The following is a 19,275-nucleotide window of genomic DNA, read 5'->3' as shown; positions in this document are numbered from 1 at the left end:
TCTTCCTTTTTGTTACCTAAAGTATCTATGTTTCCATACAAACATTTCAAATTCTCATCAGATGTAAACATTAAACTATGTACAAGATTTTTTTCACACCTCCCCATTCTGCTCGGTGGTACTTGGTGCCGCTTCAGACTGGCCCGACCTTCAAAAAATATGGTTGGATCGACTTTTCTGCACTATTTTATTTCTATAAATCACCACGTCTTCGCCTTCATTCCTTCTTCTTGGTAGTTCCCCATGCAGTTCTTTCCTTTGAGCCCTCTGCTTCAATGTCAAATCCTGAGCAATATTTACTTTCTCAAATTCCTTTGTCATCCTTATTTCAGGAGATTTATTTAATATACTTTAGTTTTAACCCCTTAAATACAATCCTAGTAGACCGTGGCTTAACGTGAGCTTCTTTCTTACCAATTCTATCCACCTTCACTATATCCTCATCCTTCATGTCCACTTTAGCTGCTAAACAAATCTTCTTGATCAAAGCAATGTCAGCATTCCTCCTTTCTGCAACTTCCTGTGATGAACTTTCCATCAAGTTATATACTATAATGTTATTTCTGCATGTATTCCTCTCTCTTTCCTCTAGTATTGCTTCTTCCACCCACTTATCAACATCACTTACATTCACATGAGGTCTAATATTTTCAGCACTGGCTGGTATACCTTCAGGCTTGCCATGACTTGCAGCTGCATCAGTTCTACCCTCACATTCCTGAATTCTCACTTCTAACCTAATCAGTCTATCCTCTAACAAAATTCTTTTCATCAATATCCTTAGAAATATATAGATTTTCAATTCCACCACCTCTTCCCTCAAGGCAGCCTGTTCACTCACCATCTCCATTTGTTCCAACTGAAACTTCTTCATACAGTTAAATATCTTACCACACCCCCTTTGCAAAAACTGCAATTCCAGTGAAGTTGTGAACCAGCTTCATCACTTACCATAAAAATATAAAGCTGGTCTGGGAAGCCTTCACATTTGATATGGAACCAGGTGTTACAGACCTCACATTCAAGAGCTTTATCTCTTGCCTTCACTGCTGTGTCACATTTCCCACATCTTTCCCTTCTCAGCTGGCCCTTGTTGTCCACCTTTCCATAGATAATCTGGTCATGTTGATCTGCCTTCCCATCTGTGTCATCTGGTTTGTTTACATTGCCAGTCATATTGATTCTGGGGTACGGCGGTTCCTTATATCTTGCACTCTTCAGTCTCAAAATATTTATTCTTCTGGTCTTAGTTCCCCTTACATCAATAATTATGAGCAAATCCCACACAGTAATAGCTGAAAACAGCTGAAAATCACTTCTGTTTCAGAGAGCCAGCCCACCTGTCTGCCCTGCGCTGCCACCCCCTATCTAAAAATCAAAGTTCTGCTACCCAGCATCGAACCTGGGTATTTGGCTTTGCTGGGTTGGTGTGTCTAACAAGGCCGCCATCCCCACCATAACAGGAAAATGAATTATTTCTGATTGAAAAAATGGTGAGCTGAGTGAGTTCTTTGATCTAAATGTGGGACTGAAACAGGGATGTGTGATGTCTCCATGGCTGTTTCATATATTCATGGATGGGGTTGAAAAGGAGGTGCAAGGTAGGGCAGTGGATGTAGAGGTGGCTCTAATGAATGAGGGTGAGGTGTTGAAGATTCCAGTGTTGCTGTTTGCTGATGATACTGTATTGTTGAGTGAAGATGAATGGGAGTTGCAAGGTTTGGTGAATGAATTTGGGACAGTGTGTAGGAAGAGGAATCTGAAAGTTAATGTAAACAAGAGTAGAGTTATGGTGTTTGAGGGGAATGAAGTCACAGAATGCACAGTGAGGTTGCATGGTGAGGATACGGAGAATGTGAGCGCATTCAAGTACCGTACTTGGGTAGTGTGATGAGTAAGGATGGAAGTTTTGGGGATGAAGTGCTTGAAAGGGTATAGCAGGGAAGGATGGTTGTTGGTTCAATGAAAGTGGTGATGAGAAATAGGGAGGTGAGTATAGAAGTTAAGATGCCACTGTATGATAGTACTGTATTGTGATCCTTACCCTGGTGTCAAGGAGATCTGGAAAGGTTTCTTGGATGAGTACAATCGGGTTGTCAAAGTCTGCATTCCAGTGCAGCCAGCTACATGGAGCGTAACAAAAAGGAGACCCAAATGGATGACTCAGAGAGCACTGAGCAAAACAAAACAGAAAGGAGCAGCCTGGATAAGATACCGCCAGAGGAGAACCAGAGCAAGGTACAGAGCATACTGCAGAGTAAGGAACGAGTCGAAACGAGTGGTGAGAGAAGCCATGTACCAGTTTGAGAAGACCCTTGCACAGGAAGTCAAAGAAAAATTGCGTGCCTTCTTTGCCTATGCTCGAAGTAAGACAAGAATAAAGGAATCCGTGTCAAGGCTCAAACAACCTGATGGGACTTAAACAAAATCCACCCAAGAAGCATGCGAGTTACTGAACAAGGAGTTCCAGAAGGTTTTCACCAAGGAGATGAACACCCCAATTCCAAGGGCGCAGCATGAATTCAAAGGCGAAGAGTTAAGTTGATGTGGGTTCACAATGGACAATATAAGAAAACTACTAGAAGGCCTTTGAGAAAACTCCGCACCCAGACCAAATGGAGTTCACTCGAAAGTGTTGAAGGAATGTGCATCCAAGATGGCATTCCCTCTCTGGTTGTTGTTTAGGATTACCCTCACCGACAGAAGAATACCCGAGGATTGAAGAAAGGCGAACGTCACCCAATTTTCAAGAAGGGAAATAAGTCAGACCCTCTCAACTACCGACCAGTAAGCCTAACTTCTGTACCATGTAAGGTTATGGAGAAACTGCTAAAACAGAAAATGGTCGATCACATGGAAAATAACAATCTTATTAAAAGCACACAATGAATGGATGAAAAATAAGGGCGTGGAAGAAGCTGAGAGGCGGAAGAGAGAGTTATATGTAGAAAGAAAGAGAGAGGTGAAAAGATTAGTAAGAGAGAGTAAGAAGAGAGTGGATGAGGAATTTGGAAGGAATTTGAGTGTAAAGTGGAGGGACTGTAAGAAAATGTTCTGGAAAGAGGTGAAAAGAGTAAGACAGGGTGGAAGTGAAGTTAGCAGGGGAAAGATAAAAATGGTAGATTACTAGTGGAGAAGGGAGAAAAAGTGAGCAGATGGAGAGAACACTTTAAGGAATTGTTGAACATAGAGGATGGAAGTAATGCGAGTATAAGTGGCTGGGGAATGGCTGGGCGAAGAAGGGAGGTGAGAAGACAGGAAGAAATCAGTAGGATAGAAGTTGTGGAAGCAATGAAGAAAGTTAAATTGGGGAAAGCCCCAGGAATTGATGGAGTGTGTGGTGAAATGCTGAAGCATGGGGGAGAGATAGTAGTTGAACGGATGTGGAAGATGTGCAGATTGGCCTGGTAGAGTCCCGGAGGAATGGATTGGAAGTCAGGTATAATTATTCCCTTGTACAAAGGAAGAGGGGAAAAAGAAGTGTGTGGTAATCATAGGGGCATTTGTCTTCTTAGTATAATAGGAAAAGTGTATGGTAGGATACTTATTGACAGAGTTAGAGAAAGAACAGAGAAATTAGTTGGAGAAGAACAGGGAGGCTTTAGGAAGGGAAGAGGTTGTGTAGATCAGATATTCATTCTTAGATCTTTAGTGGAAAAGTTTCTAGAGAAGGGAAAGAAGTTGTATGCGGATTTCATGGATTTGGAGAAAGCATATGACAGGGTGGATAGACAAGGACTGTGGAAAGTATTAGAATATATGGAGTATATGGGAAGTTGTTGAATGCTGTGAAGAGTATGTACGATGGTGCAAAGGCTGCAGCACATGTGGATGGTGAACTAAGTGAATTTTTCTCTTTGAAAGTTGGGTTGAAACAGGGATGTGTCATGTCTCCATGGCTGTTCAATCTGTACATGGATGTGGTAATAAAAGAGGTACAAGGTAGGGTAGTGGATGTTGGAGTGGCCCTGGTAAGAGAGGATAGTGTTTGGAAACTCCCTATACTGTTGTTTGCAGATGATACTGTGTTGTTGAGTGAAGACGAAGGGGAGCTACAAGGCTTGGTGGATGAGTTTGGGAGAGCGTGTAGGAAACGGAACCTAAAGGTGAATGTAGGGAAGAGTAAAGTGATGGTCTTTGAGAGAGGTGAAGTCAGTGAATGTACAGCGAGGTTGGATGGTGAGGAATTGGAAAATGTGAGTACGTTTAAGTACTTGGGTAGTGTGATGAGTGAGGATGGAGGTTTGGAGGGTGAAGTGCATGACAAGGTACAGCAGGGAAGAAAGGTTGCTGGTTCTTTGAAAGCAGTGATAAGAAACAGGGAAGTGAGCATGGAAGTGAAAAAGTTACTACATGACAGTATTGTGATACCAACTCTAACGTATGGAAGTGAAGCTTGGACGTTGTTGGAAGGACATAAGGCAAGAGTGAGAGCAGTGGAAATGAGTTATTTAAGAGGAGCCTGTGGAGACACATGGAGAGACAGGCTGACGAATGAGGATATAAAGGAGCGTTGTGGTGTGTATGTGGATGTGATAGGAAGTGTTATGAGGAACACACTGAGGTGGTTTGGCCATGTGGAGAGGATGGAGGGTGAAAGAATGACGAAGAGAGTGTATGTGAGTGAGGTGGAGGGGGGAAGAGGGAGGGGGAGGCCAAGGATGAGATGGAGAGGTATATGAGAGAGGGGGGTGTGAGTTGGGAGCAGCGCAGTGAAATGGTGGGGGACAGGGTGACTTGGAGGCAATTAGTTTGTGGCCACCCCAAACGGGATTGAGGCGTCTGGCAATAGATAGATTAATAATTCCCAACATGGATTCAGAACAGGGAGGTCTTGCTTGACACAATTACTGGAGTTCTTTGAAGAGCTAGAGGCACTTGATGAGGGGGTTGGTGTGGACACTGTATATTTAGATTGCAGGAAAGCCTTTGACACTGTCCCCCACCTACGCTTACTCAACAAGCTAAGAGCAATGGCAATCTCTGGTGATATTTTAGCCTGGATTGAGAACCTTCTGAGAAGAGGGTCCAACGAGCTGTCATCAAGGACTCGCACTCAGAGTGGCAAAGAGTCTGGAGTGGAGTGCCCCAAGGGAGTGTGCTTGGGCCGATACTCTTCTTGGTGTACAGAAATGACCTTATGGAATCGGTACGGTCATGCAATAAGCTCTTCGCAGACGATGCCAAGCTCTAAAGAAGAATCAGAAACCCAGCAGATGGAGAGATTCTTCAGGAGGACATCACCAGACTACAGAAGTGGAGCAGAAAATGGCTTCTAATTCAACGACAAGAAGTGCAAGGTCATGCATCTTGGGAGAGGAAATCCAGAGTACCAGTACCATATGGGTGACACTCCACTAACCACCACAGTGGAGGAGAAGGACCTAGTCATATACGTTACCCCCAACCTGAAGCCAACCGTACAAGTTGCCAAGGCAGCAGCCAGTGCAAACTCCATGGTGGGACTCTTAAGAAAAACTTACACATTCGTGGATGCAGAGATGTTTCTCCCGTTGTACAAATCTTTGATCAGACCCCAGATGGAATACAGTGTCCAAGCATGGTCACCTTACACCCATTGAGACATTACCAATATAGAACAAGTACAACGGAGAGCCACTAAACTAGTCCCGGAGCTATCTGAACTGTCCTACGGGGAAAGGCTGGCCCGTCTTGGCCTCACCACACTGGAGGAAAGGAGGATACGTGGTGACATGATCCAGACATACAAGGTACTCCATGGTATTGATGCGGTTAAAGAAGGAAATTTTCTTCAACTTGCATCAAGAGACAATCAACCAAACACCAGAGAACACAGCCTGAAGATAGCCAAACTCAGGCAAAGAACCACACGCAGGACAAAATTTTTTAATGCAAGAGTAGTGAACCATTGGAACAGTCTCCCGGATGAAGTAGTCATGAGCCAGAGTGTGAATGCTTTTAAAAATTCGTATGACAAGTATGCTGAGACTGTAAAACAGAAAAGAGGCATCTTTTATGAGCACTGACTCCTATTCCTCTTAACTATCACTAAAGGTAAGCATCACTAAAGGTATGTAGCCTATGGAAGCAAGGCGTGGACCTTCCTAGAGGGGAACAAGTCAAGAGTGACAGTAGTGGAAATGAGTTACCTGAAAGGAGCATGTGGAGTGACATGCAGGAACAGGTTGACAAATGAAGAAGTGAAAGAACGTTGTAGGATGGATGTGGATGTGGCTGAGGAAATTAGGAGAAATACACTGAGGTGGTTTGGACATGTGGAGAGAATGGAGAATTAAAGACAGACTGAGAGGGTGTATGTAGGTGAACTAGAGGGGAGGGAGAGGGAGGAGGAGACCAAGAATGAGGTGGAGATATGGAGTTGAGAGGTATATGAGGGAGGGGGGAGTGAGCTGGGAGGAGGGCAGTCAAACAGTGGGTGACAGAGTGACTTGGAGGCATTTTGTCTGTGGCCACCCTTTGCGGGATTAGGGCGTCGGGCTATAGATAAATAGAAAAGACTATCAAAATCACACGAATGACAGAAAAGCATTTGATAAGCATAGCGTCAGTGTTGAAATCGCGTTGTGACTACTGCTAAATATTAACCTTTGACTGCACTAACTGCCACTAAGCACTCTGCTGGGGGTAGACTTGGGTGACGATTTGTTTCATTCGACTAAAAATACGACTAAAGCAACACAGCCCAGGCCAGAAAATACAAGTCTACACAGGCAGCTATTACAATGGAAATAGAAAAAGGGTTCAGATCTCACCCATATAGCCTGTGTCCAATATCACTGTGGGTGTGGTTCGAACAGGAACACTCGTGTGGGGGGCAGTGCCACATAAATGCTTAAAACAGCACATATAAAAGGCCATATTGTAGTTGTCATTGGCCTCGACTTTACTGCACTTCGGCCATTCTCAGTTTCGACACCGATGTAACTGAATCTTGTATCCCGTTTGTGAATAATGAGACTTTCTCTCTTTTACTTTCCACGCTTGCCCTTGAATTAAATAAAATGAAGGAAAGTGAAATAATTATATAGTATACAACTTATAGCAAGGAATTTTTTAAAAATGTCCGATTTCTTTGGAGGCAAATACAAAATTTATTGCACTGCAATATGCAGCAAAAGCATGCAATTAAAATGAAATATGCTGTAGCTAATAATGGCATGATAATATCAACTAAACCGAACAAAAATGGATTCGAAATCACCGAATGTGTGACATCTGCCATAACATTATGAAGAGTTTTCGGTTTTCTATACTCTCGACAGCAACGTGAATGAATGAAATATTTATTGTTGTAAAAGTACATAGATAGTGCTTGTACAACAAGAAGAAGGTGGTAGGTCTTGTCACACATCTTCTTCAGCAAATACAGTCACTGTATATACAGTACAATCAGTGGTTATAAATTCTTGGGTGTAGCCATACGCCCTTTAGCAAATAATAAGTTAGATTTTATGTTATAAAATGTTGAAGGAATTTATAAGATACATTACATACAGGAGGGAAAAGTAGCATACGAGCAGCATCAGCGGCCCCAGCCTAAGATGATGACATCGCCCCCCCTTATCACTGGGTCGTATGGGGTCGGTGAGGGATGGCCAAAACACCCACCAACACGACGCGACTCCCTTTCTCTTCCTCTCTCCCTTATCTTCATTACTATCAGTCATTTATTTGTTTTATACATGTCCTTCATTGGTACACACTAACGGTTTCTCTTACATTGGACCGACTAGTATATTTGTTAGCGACTATGGCTGGGTAGAGTATGACAATGTATGAGGCTTATTATTATTATTATTATTGTTATTATGGGGGCACGGTGGCTCAGTGGTAGAGCATCGGAGTCGTGATCGGGGGATTGCGAGTTCGAGCCTCGCCCGGGACTGCCTTGCCGGGAGTGGTAGCGCGCTCCTGTAACCTAGCAGGGCTATATGGCCCATAGCTGCATACTGTAGGTTGGGGATGAAATCCCTTTATTATGATTACAAACATTTTAATGTTTTACGTGATATGCATATGATACATAATGGATAAAAGCGTACTGTATATAATTGTATTTGCGTGATCAGTAGCTTGACAAACTAAAACACCGCAGATAAAAATACCGTATTACCGTATTTTCTTTTTATTATCAAACCTGAAATTAGCCATTGAGGAAAGTAAGTTGAGAAGAATTCCAGAAAATAGCAATACCATCATTATTGTTTGAAATAATATAAATACTCTGTAGTTGCACCATGTTGTACAATGATGAGCAAAAGTGTTCGAATTTTCCGCGGTGTAGGCTGAGCTTTAGAATGTATCTTTCGAAAGAACTTTTAGGCAAAAAGTATATTTAAATCAATATTACAGTATATATATGAGAAACCGAATTGTTTTGCACACTGAATAATGCTGAATTTACTTCTCAGAGGCCTTTTGTGTGAACGTATTTATGAAAAAAGCATAAATATTACTAAAGCCAACATCCCTGTTGTTAAGGAGCTGCCAGCTGCCTGGTGGCCTTGGTAGGCTCGCAGTGGTAGTGGCTAGTGTGTACTGTTGACTGCAAGACGAGGCACGTGCTGGATTAATTACCGTAAAAATGGCTGTTCGCTGTCAGTTTGAAGGCTCAAATGAAATAGGGGTTTTTGCCAAGCTTACGAACTCGTATTGCCTAGCTGGCATTGGGGCCTCTGCAAATTTTTACAGGTGAATTATAACAGGTTGTCATGCCCTCTTGTCATGATACTGTAGTTTGTCCTTGAGTGATTTGGCTTTATAATCACATATGGATGTTAAGGGACCCATCTGAATTGTTCACATAAGTTAACGATAAATTTGGTTCATTTGTATGTTTTCGATGTTGTCAGAGTAATGTTCAAGGCGACACAACACTTCGTTAATTCTGGTCACAGGCACTGCTTTTCCTTATTTCCCATTGAAATTGATCTTTTATATGCTGTTGTGACAGAGGTTACCGTAGATACAGGACATATTTGAAGTTTTATCAGTACGCTGTGTTGATGTTATTACGTACCGGTAATATTATCCCAATGAAGCTACCACCATGAGATAATGCATATCAGTTTCCAGCCCATAATCATTCCTATGAATTTTATTATGTTCTACACACTCATCTCCTCAAGTTCATCAACATTTTCCTTATACACTTCCGTCGCAAATTGGTTTTAAGGAAGATATAATAATATTTGGGTGTCCTCATCCCACCCTCCCCCTTCCAACCCAGCTATAGTATAACACATTTTAAGTGGCCCCTGAAGGCTGCGTCTGTCACCTGTGCCTTGCTGCCACACATCCACTGACCTCTCGTAGGCCAAGGCTATTTTTAGGTGGCCTTGGTACAGCCCACCATTTACCCTCCCCCTCCCCTCTCACTGTTCTTACCTAATTGTTCTTACCTAATTGTATCTTTACAGGAATGAGTCAAGCTCGTATTGTCCCGTGTCTTAGACCATATTTATTGTACATATCCTTAAATTTGTGAATTGTTTTGGCACACACTATTTCATTCGGTAGTGCATTCCACTGATCAATTGCTCTGTTTGGGAAACTGAATTTCCTTATTTCTTTATCACCTCTCTTCTTATGCAGTTTTTTGCAGTGTCCTCTTGCTGATGCTTCTCCATATGTTAAGTAATCATTTATGTCTATTTTCTCCTTTCCTGATATGCACTTATATAGCATTATCATGTCACCTCTTTTCCTTCTCTCCTGTAGTGTTGGTAGATTCAGTTTATTTAGTCTTTCTTCGTAGCTTAGGTCCCTTAAGCTTGGTATCCATCTTGTAACGGCCCTTTGAACTTTTTCAATCTTGTCTATATGCTTTTTGAGATGAGGACTCCAGACTACTGATGCATATTCCAGGGTTGGTCTAATGAATGATGTTATTATCCTTCTTAGCATGTCTTCATTTATGTATGTGAATGCTATTCTCATATTTGCAAGCAGTGGATACATGTTCCGTACCTTCTCGCTGATGTGGTCAGCCGGAGATAGTCTGTTATTGATAATCACACCTAGGTCTTTCTCTCTTTCTGATGTGTATAGGGTTTTATTTCCTAACTTATAATCCCAATCAGGTCTTTTTCCACTTTTACCAAACTTGATTACATGACACTTGTCCACATTGAATTCCATTTGCCATGTACTACTCCATTCATGAAGTTTATTTAATTCTTCTTGTAGCTCTTTACAAGAGTCTGTGTTAGTAATTCTCCATTGTATTTTTGCATCATCTGCAAACATATTCAGATAGCTCTCATTTCCAGTGTTACTGTTTATATCATTTATGTACACTAGAAACATGATTGGTGCCAGCACTGAACCCTGTGGTACTCCACTAGTCACTTCTTTCCATGATGAGTAGTTTCCTCTTAGTACTGTCCTCATTTCTCTTTTTTTGAGAAAGTCTTGGATCCAACAAAACAGTTTGCCTCGAATTCCTCCTTGATGGTACAGTTTCCATAAAAGTCTTTGGTGTGGTACTGTGTCAAAAGCTTTCTTGAAATCTAAATAGATACTGTCCACCCATCCTTCCCTTTCCTGTATTGTGTTTGTTACTCTGTCATAGTAGCTCAACAGATTAGTAACACATGATTTTCCTTTTCTGAAACCAAACTGTCTTTCTGTTATCATACTGTGTTCTAGATGATTTACCCAAGCTTTTCTTATAAGCTTTTCTAATACAGTAAAAGTCCAATTCTTCGGCATCCAATTCCCCGGCAAATCTGACATTTCGGCAGTTTTGAGAAATAGTCCCATTTACGAAAATCTCTGATTGTTCTGCAGATTTTCCGATTTTTTTTGTCAGTCTTGAAATTCTCCATGAGTCCTTAGAGCCTGTTGCAGGACCTTCTACTGCTGGGGACTTCTTCCAGCAGTAGCAGACTCCAATCAATCCCTTCTATTGTACATATGTAAATAAGGAACCTACTATAAGTTTATGAACTTGTAGGCCTACTGTACCATTATATTTATATACAGTATGTTCACTAATTTCTTTATTTTTCATATTCATGTATAGTACTGTATTCATTACAGTATTGTACAGTATCAAACAGTATACAGTACTCTCTCCAAACACATTTGTAATGATATGAGTAGTGATGATAGTGTTCACTGAAACATGTAAGGTACTGAGTGGGTAGGGTTTTTGATAATTCGGCAATTTTGATTTTTCGGCACTTGCCTCGTCCCATGGATGCCGAAAAATAGGACTTCTACTGTACCGGTACCTTGCTTACAACACTGGTCAGTGATACTGGTCGGTAGTTGAGTGGATTTTGTCTATTTCCTTTCTTGAATAAGGGGACAATATTTGCTTTTTTCCAAATATCAGGTAGTTTACCTTGACTCAAGGATTTCTTTAAAATTAAAAATAATGGTTTACTTAACTCCTTTGCACATTCTCGTAATACCCAACATGAAATTTCATCAGGACCACTTGCTTTTCCTCTGTCTAATCTACTTAACTCCTCCTGTATTACTTTTTCTGCTATTTGTATATCTGGTAGTATGTGTGGACATGCCTGTTCCACATAGTCCCTCTCAAAATTTTTTTCTTCTGTAAAAACTAATTGGAAATTCTTATTTAGTGCTTCACAAATATCTTTCTCTTGTGTATAAGTGATTCCCTCGTCCGTAATGGATTGTATTATATCCTTTACTTTGGTTTTGCTTCTGATATAGCTGTAAAACAGCTTTGGTTGATCACTACTTTTATTTATTATATCCTCCTCAAACTGTTTTTGGGCTTCCCTCCTTATTCTTGTATAGTCGTTTCTTGCCTGTTTGTAATTACCGTATTTCGCGGCATGTAAGACGCAGCATTGTGAAAGACGCACCCTAATTCTGGCAGGGCAGTTCTGTGGAAAAAAAGTTTGCCCCAACCAAGACTGCAGTAAGGTTTCTTGATAAGAGCCATTACCACACAAATACACACTCACCTTTCAGAATCTATTCATTACTGATCATCAGCCTTTGGTTTCTTTTTTTATATACAAAGAATGGTACAGGAAAAGAAAACAATGCCCCTTCTTGACAAAACGTGACGGATATGAGACACTCTCACTTAGATACAACACTCACCTTTCAGACTCTATTCAGTACTGCTCATCATCCTTTAGTTTCTTCTTTTATGTACAAAGAATGATACAGGAAAAGAGAAAACAAAACCCCATCTTAACAAAACGTGACTTAAAACCACGAGGCCATCTCAACTTTGTTGATAAAAATGTATCAGTAAACTGATCTAAACACTGTTTTTAATATTTTATGAATTTAAAACCACAAATGAAGTCAATAAACTCTATTCTTTCATTCACTGACGAAAACATAAAATACAATGAATGTTCACATCAGTTCATTTATCCTAAAAGAACCCCGTCATATTCCACACCAGTTACAGAATTTCCTCACATTGCCTTGGCTCAAGCACAATATCAGACTACTACCATCATTAATCATGCACTCTAACTAACCTGTAATTACCTCCACAAATAATATAAAAAGGTAGCACTTGTAAATACACAAATTACAATGTTTTACAAAGTTCAATATAGCAAGGCTGCTTGGGAACAGGATAGACAGCTGTTTTTACTCTCTTCTCTCAGTATCACTCCTTCACTGTCAGCTGTGTTTGCCTTGCAGCATCAACAATTAAAAATGCATGCTTCACTGATCATAATTTACTATAAACATTCATTTCAAAACATACTATGGTGAAAACATCCATTGTTACACCTTAGTAACACTGCTGCCTCCCAGTCGCTAGACAGCAGTCTCTACCCCTTCCTCTCAGTATCACTTCCTCACTGTCAGCGATGTTTCCCTTGCAGCATCAACAGTTAAAAATACGTTCTTCACTGATCACAATTTACTAAAAACAGACATTCATCTCAAAACATGTCGAGAATGGTGAAACTATCTCTTAGCAACACTGCTGCATCCCAAGCGCTAGACAACTGGCTCAACCCTCTTCTCCCAGTATCACTCCCTTACTGTCAGCTGTTTTCCTTCCAGCATCAACAATTAAAAATGCATATTTCTCTTACCAGAATTTGCTAAAAACAGACATCCATCTCAAAACATTCGAGTACTGTGAAAACATCCATTTTTGGTCTTAACACTGCTGCCTCCTAGTCGCTATGGTACACACACAGACACGCACACATGTACACACATGCAACATTCGCTCACCTCTGAAACATTTACATCAGTCCGTTTTGGAGTACCCAGTGGCTTTATTATATGCCAAAAACATCAAAATGTATTTGGTTGTTCAATATAAATATCATCACTTAAGGACATGAAACATCTCAAACAATTTATTCATCCAAACATCGTCAGTGCAAGACTAAAGGTGTACAGCACCATTGATCCTAAATTTTCCATGGTTGCATCTGTCATGATCACCTAAAACCTATATTCACTTCATATTACTGACATGGTGAAAATTTCACTCGTCTTCAAATCCTGAGAATTCATCACTACTTCCCCCGAGTCCTGAAGCATCACTGGAAGTCATCACCACGGTCATCATCACTGTTTCACTGTCACTTTCATACAGTAAATGGTCCTCAGTACCATCCATTGAATTGCTTATACCACACTTCATACGATTTTAACTTGGCAGTCGTTTTAACTGAGCACAGGCGATATTCAGACTTGGGGCATTTGATACAGCCCACATTAACCTCCTCAGTACATGTTTCCTGAACTGAATAAAATCATATGGCGAGCATGAATAAACTACCCTATAAAATACATTGCTGGGCTGAAGGAATTATAATAAGCGGATTATCAGTTCCCTAGCCTGACTCTTCCCACTTCTACTTCCTTAACTACACCCACACCAAACTCTCACCTACACCTTAGGATTCTGGTCGTTTCGGCCGTAACGTCCAAAATGGCAAACGATTTTACAACCTAACCTAACCTAACAAATTTGGACGTTACGGCCTAAATGATCCCCATTGCCGATCATGAGAGCTTTGCTTAGGCAGCAGAGATGCAGAGAGTGAACGTTGTCAATCATTCTGATCGCTTCGTCTGCTAAGAATACAGCAGAAATGGCGGACGCTGATATGAATGCCCGTCAGGCACTGCTGTTTCAGATATTGCATCAGTTATGCTACTCAGTGAATTTTATCCTATTTTCATAACAAAATACTGTAATTGGGTGTGCCCTGAGTTGCATAGACATTGCTAAAGTACTTCACTTAGCTGAAAAAGTGAAGCTGTAACTTCGTTAGCTTGCTAGAGTAGGGTGTACGCTAGACACTAAACTGCTAAGTTGCTAAACCGCTAAACCCCTTGACGGTATTGGCCAGTTGAGCTGAAAACAATCCCGTGAATGCTTTGTGTTCTTGAACTTGCATGTTTTAATATCTGCTGCATATATACACTCACAAAATATCACAAAAGTAACTGACCTAATTAGGGTTACTGAATTTCCATACGTGACGAAAGGCTGTTTTGATGACTTGGCAGTTTCACTAGCCAGCATCTCTCCAGCATGATTGCTTTGCTCGTTAGTGAATGGATGGCAAGCAAAGTGGTCATGATTGCCTTTCAGAAGGTTAGCAGACAGTTCACCAGTGAGCATGTTAGCTTGCTAGAGTAGGGTGTACGCTAGACACTAAACTGCTAAGTTGCTAAACCGCTAAACCCCTTGACGGTATTGGCCAGTTGAGCTGAAAACAAACCGTGAATGCTTTGTGTTTTTGAACTTGCATGTTTTAATATCTGCTGCATATATATACTCACAAAATGTCACAAAAGTAACTGACCTAATTAGGGTTACTGTATATCCATACGTGACGAAAGTCTGTTTTGATGACTTGGCAGTTTCACTAACCAGCATCTCTCCAGTATGATTGCTTTGCTCGTTAGTGAATCGATGGCAAGCAAAGTGGTCATGATTGCCTTTCAGAAGGTTAGCAGACAGTTCACCAGTGATCATGTACGTTAGCTTGCTGGAATAGTGCGGATGCTAAACTGTTAAATTGCTAAACTGCTAAATATCTTCACGATGTTAGCCAGTTGAGCTGTAAACAAACCCGCGAAAGTTTTATGTGATTCTGATCTCGGGTGTTTCTTAAATCTGCTGCATATACACACTAGTGTATATTATTTTTAAAAATAAAATCAAGTCTGCATACTGTAGAAAACACCTGTGGTTGCTAAGCATTGAGATGATCATCTTTATAAGAGTTTCTTCTCAGTGAAGCCTAACTAACCTGCCTTAGTCTAACGTGCAGGACGCATGGGGATATTTTAAGGTAACTTTGAGACAAAAAAGTGCGTCTTATATGCCGCGAAATACGGTATTATACGCCCTTTCACTATTGTGTCTTCTGTATCTGTTCCGCAACAAATCTCTTCTTTCTTTTGATTTTTTGGATTCTGTATTGAACCATTTCTGTATTTTATCATCTGTGTGTGTGTGTGTGTGTGTGTGTGTGTGTGTGTGCATGCATTTATTATCATTATTATTATTATTATTATTATTATTATATTTCGACAGGTGGTGTGTATGTGTGTGTGTTGTGTGTGTGTGTGTGTGTGTGTGTGTGTGTGTTGTGTGTGTGTGCGTGCGTGCGTGTGTGTGACACTAATCTGACCCAAATCCGCCTTGAAAGACCTGGCAGCACAGCATGAGCAACTCTGCCAAGTTGTACAAAGGTCTTTGTAATTACTATAACAAAAAACGATTCTTTCATAAAAACCTTATAGCTTTTTTGTATAAGTAGAACTATACTAGGCTCTACCATAGCCATCCACAAATATTTTTAGATGACCTTGCCTGTATGGGAGGTCAGTTGGAAATATGGCAGCAGCGCACAGCTGACAGGCACACCTGTAGGGGCCGCTTTAAGCGTGTAGGACTATAGGATGACTTGCTGGCTCAACGAAATTCAGTTCAAACTGAGCTCTTGACGCCAGTGAGAAGTGAGCCAATCACAGCCATCACCAGATCACCTACAGTCAATCAGCGTTTGCGCTGCTCCCCCCATTACCTCCAGCTTCCATTTCAAAGCAGAGTAGATATGGCAGTCCAGTGCAGCAGGCGTCCCTTGGTTCCCGGCCACATTTTTCAAAGATGCTTTGAAAACAACGATTCAGGCATTGAATTTCTTAGGTCCCATGGTGTTTTGCCCCAATATGCTCAGTGTCCTTATCCGACGAGTATGGTAAGAAGATGTAAGGTTTGAATAGCAGGTTACTTTCAGTTTGGGTTAGGTTGGGTTGGGTATAACTTTGGAAGTATCCAACGTTACTGATTTTCATTATATTACATCCCTGAACTATGCTAACTAAGACTTACATTTGAAGCCTAGTTTGAGTTGGGGGAGCGAATTTTGTTGGGTTAGTCATATACGGTAGTGGCTTAGGTTAGGTTATCACTCAGTAGCGGATGAATGTCGCGCCATATTGGCTGGTGCAGGCGTGTGCACTCGGTCTATGTCAGGCCATAGGTTAGGTTAGGTTAGGTTGGGTCAGGTTAAGTTAGGTTAGTTTAATGCAAAATAGTGTGTCTGAATTAATTTTGATCTTGATTTTGGGGGATAAACCTACTTTTGGAATTCTTACTGAAAATTCCAAAAGGGGGATTTTCCCCGAAAAATAAAGGTCAAAATTAATTAGAACACACTATTCTGCATTGGAAACCAAAAGAATAATAGTAAAAAAAAAAACCTTAGTTACTTCTAAAAATTTACCTTGGGTTGGATTAGGTTCTTAGGTTTGGTTTGGTTAGGTTAGGTTTTAGGTTAGGTTAGGTTTGATTTGGTTAGGTTAGGATAAGTTTGAGCTTCTTATTTAACCCACGAAACCTAGGTTTTTCCGATGGATTTTGGTATGATTCATTCGATTTTCAGCTTCATTTCACTTGGAAATGATCATTTTCTGTGTTTCTCCCCTCCCTAAATCCCCTGATTCCCCAAAGATCTGGTCAAGTTTTATATGTTGCCCTCATCCGATTTTCGACTTTTCGTTAACATTTTGTAGTAGAATTGGTCATTCTAAGAATCTTTTCTTCTATGACATTTCTCTCGCAAATTGATAATAAACGAGTTACACGCGATTTACTTCCGCCAATCATAATCACAGATAGGTGGTATTATTTCGTACTTACACCCAACTCACTGACAACAGAAGTGGCTAACTCACCTTATACTTTACACAATTCTAAGCATTTTTTCTTCTATGACACTTCCATCTTAAATCAACCGTTGATGGTTATGCAATTTATTACATTTATTATTTTCTATGGGAGAGAGATTTTCCCTGCCATGGACGGACAATTTTGTGTGTTCGTTGGTGCATGTTATGTGTGTGGGTGGATAAAGCACATGCGTAGCACATGAATCAGCCAATCACTTAAAGTAGAATTTCAAATGCCCCACGCTAGGGCCCGCAAGATTTGAAACTTGAAAGTCAGTTCGTCCCCAACCATGGACTGGGAAGCCTGCAAAACTTTTTACTTCACTGCTATTTCGCAGTTCTACCAGCAAGAAAATAAAGCTGTAGCCTTTGTACGATCACGTGGTATTTTACCATCAACAGGAACAAAGTACCCAAATCAAGGCAAAAGTCTCATTTTACGTGAGGATCAGAAAGTGTTGCACTCTCGCCCATCACCAGTTGCCGTTACAGCTACAGACGACTCTTCAGATGCAGACGAGGACCTGTAAACTGCTAGGTAAATGCATTATTTCTTATTTACACCCAGTTAGGTTAGGTTAGATGAGGTTTGATTAATATTAAGGGGCATCTGGGGGGCAAAGCCCCCCAGTTAGGAAACATGGCCAGGGTTGGGGGGTCTGTGGGGCTTTGCCCCCCAGTTAGGAAACACAAACTCCCTAAGAAGCGTAAAATTATTTTCTTCCGTAGGATTTTAGCGTTTTTCGTTTGATTTTGATAACAGTTCCAGTAGGAAATCACTCGCTTTTGCGTTTTTCCCCCCACCTAAAACCCCAGTTTCCCACAGGTCCCCCAGTATTCTTGGGGGGAGGGGGAAGAACCGCAAAAAAATACGTTTCACCTGATAACAGGCATCCAACCTGAGTGTTTTCTGTTGTTTTTGGTGTGATTTTTGTTGATTTGGACCGGTCCTTTCCACCGGAAGTCGCTAATGGCGTTCAACAAAAACTAGCGACTTGCGATAGAAACGAAGGTCAAAATCGATCGAATCACACCAAAACAACAGGAAACACTCAGGTTGGATGGAAAAATCGGATGAGGGCAACGTGTAAAAATTGACCAAAGATCCCCCATTATTGCAGGGGGGTCATATCTCAAAATCTGGCCATTTCTGACTGAAATGATGCTCAAAATCGAATGAATCACATCAAAATCCATCAGAAAAGCCTAAGTTTTGTGGGAAAACGCAGTACTGTATGGGCAGAAAACCGATATTTACCGAGATAACTTGTTGCCAAATATCAAATGCATGTCTTACTTTTGGCATAAATTGAAATTCTCTACCATTATTTTAACTTAGGTATGGACAATTTTAATAGATTAAGTAACCAACGGCCATACCACGTTGAGTACACCGCTTCCTGTCCGATCAGCAAAGTTAAGCAACGTTGGGTCTGGTTAGTACTTGGATGGGTGACCGCCTGGGAACACCAGATGCTGTTGGCATCCCTACGTGTCAAGTGGGGTTGGTGGAGGATTAGTGCCCCTCCCTGTAAAACAAATAAATCTAAGCCCTTGGCCACCCCGTGTGGGATACATGGCGTCTGGCAATGATGAAGTTAGAGTAGGTTGGGTTTGTTTAGGATAGGTTAGGTTATGACAGATGAAGTTTATTGAGTTAGGACTTAATGGGGATTCTGCATAATAGATATTTGGAGGTTAACTAAGGTAAGATTAAGTGAGTCATTGATGGTTAAATTAGGGAAGGCCTGGGGGTGCAGAGCCCCCTAGTTAGGATAAATTAGGTTAGGTTAGGCTGGGTCATTAAGTTTCCTATGGATTTGATTTTTTGATGAACAGACACATCTGTCTGTGAGATTGTTGGTAATCAGTGCATCCAGTCGGATACAGGCTGCCACAAGCGATCTGGTGACTTTCTTAAAAATTTCAAAATAGTTTTTTTTTTTTTTTCTACACATTCTATATAAAATGGCAGATAACTATCTGTGTTGCATATCTTATTAAAATTACTTTCCTAAAGATCATGATATTGTAAGATGACAGCTACATTTGCCATGCCTGTGTGGTGAGGTTTTACCCACTGTTCTGCTGCTGGTAACACTG

General features: G+C 40.9%; 2 protein-coding genes and 1 non-coding gene across 3 annotated transcripts in view; 2 read left to right on the top strand and 1 right to left on the bottom strand.

The window, feature by feature from the left end:
- Positions 1-6,903, bottom strand: part of LOC145407192 (SPRY domain-containing protein 7) — an 82,864-nt gene extending 75,961 nt beyond the window's left edge. Inside the window, exon 1 of the mRNA XM_080278229.1 lies at positions 6,756-6,903. Within this exon, the coding sequence (XP_080134355.1) occupies positions 6,756-6,861 (106 nt within the window). The 5' untranslated portion in view covers positions 6,862-6,903. The remainder of the gene's footprint in view (positions 1-6,755) is intronic.
- A 1,601-nt stretch (positions 6,904-8,504) lies between these two features.
- Positions 8,505-19,275, top strand: part of eIF6 (eukaryotic translation initiation factor 6) — a 142,677-nt gene continuing 131,906 nt past the window's right edge. Inside the window, exon 1 of the mRNA XM_080278088.1 lies at positions 8,505-8,694. Within this exon, the coding sequence (XP_080134214.1) occupies positions 8,588-8,694 (107 nt within the window). The 5' untranslated portion in view covers positions 8,505-8,587. The remainder of the gene's footprint in view (positions 8,695-19,275) is intronic.
- LOC145407342 (5S ribosomal RNA) lies at positions 18,539-18,657 on the top strand. Its single transcript, XR_013898703.1, has one exon. It is a non-coding gene; the product is annotated as a 5S ribosomal RNA (ribosomal RNA).

This window comes from Coenobita brevimanus, chromosome 72, assembly GCF_032717465.1.
Source record: "Coenobita brevimanus isolate Jiangsu-jjx chromosome 72, ASM3271746v2, whole genome shotgun sequence".
Classification (NCBI taxonomy): domain Eukaryota; kingdom Metazoa; phylum Arthropoda; class Malacostraca; order Decapoda; family Coenobitidae; genus Coenobita; species Coenobita brevimanus.
This window is presented reverse-complemented; position numbering and strand designations above follow the sequence as displayed.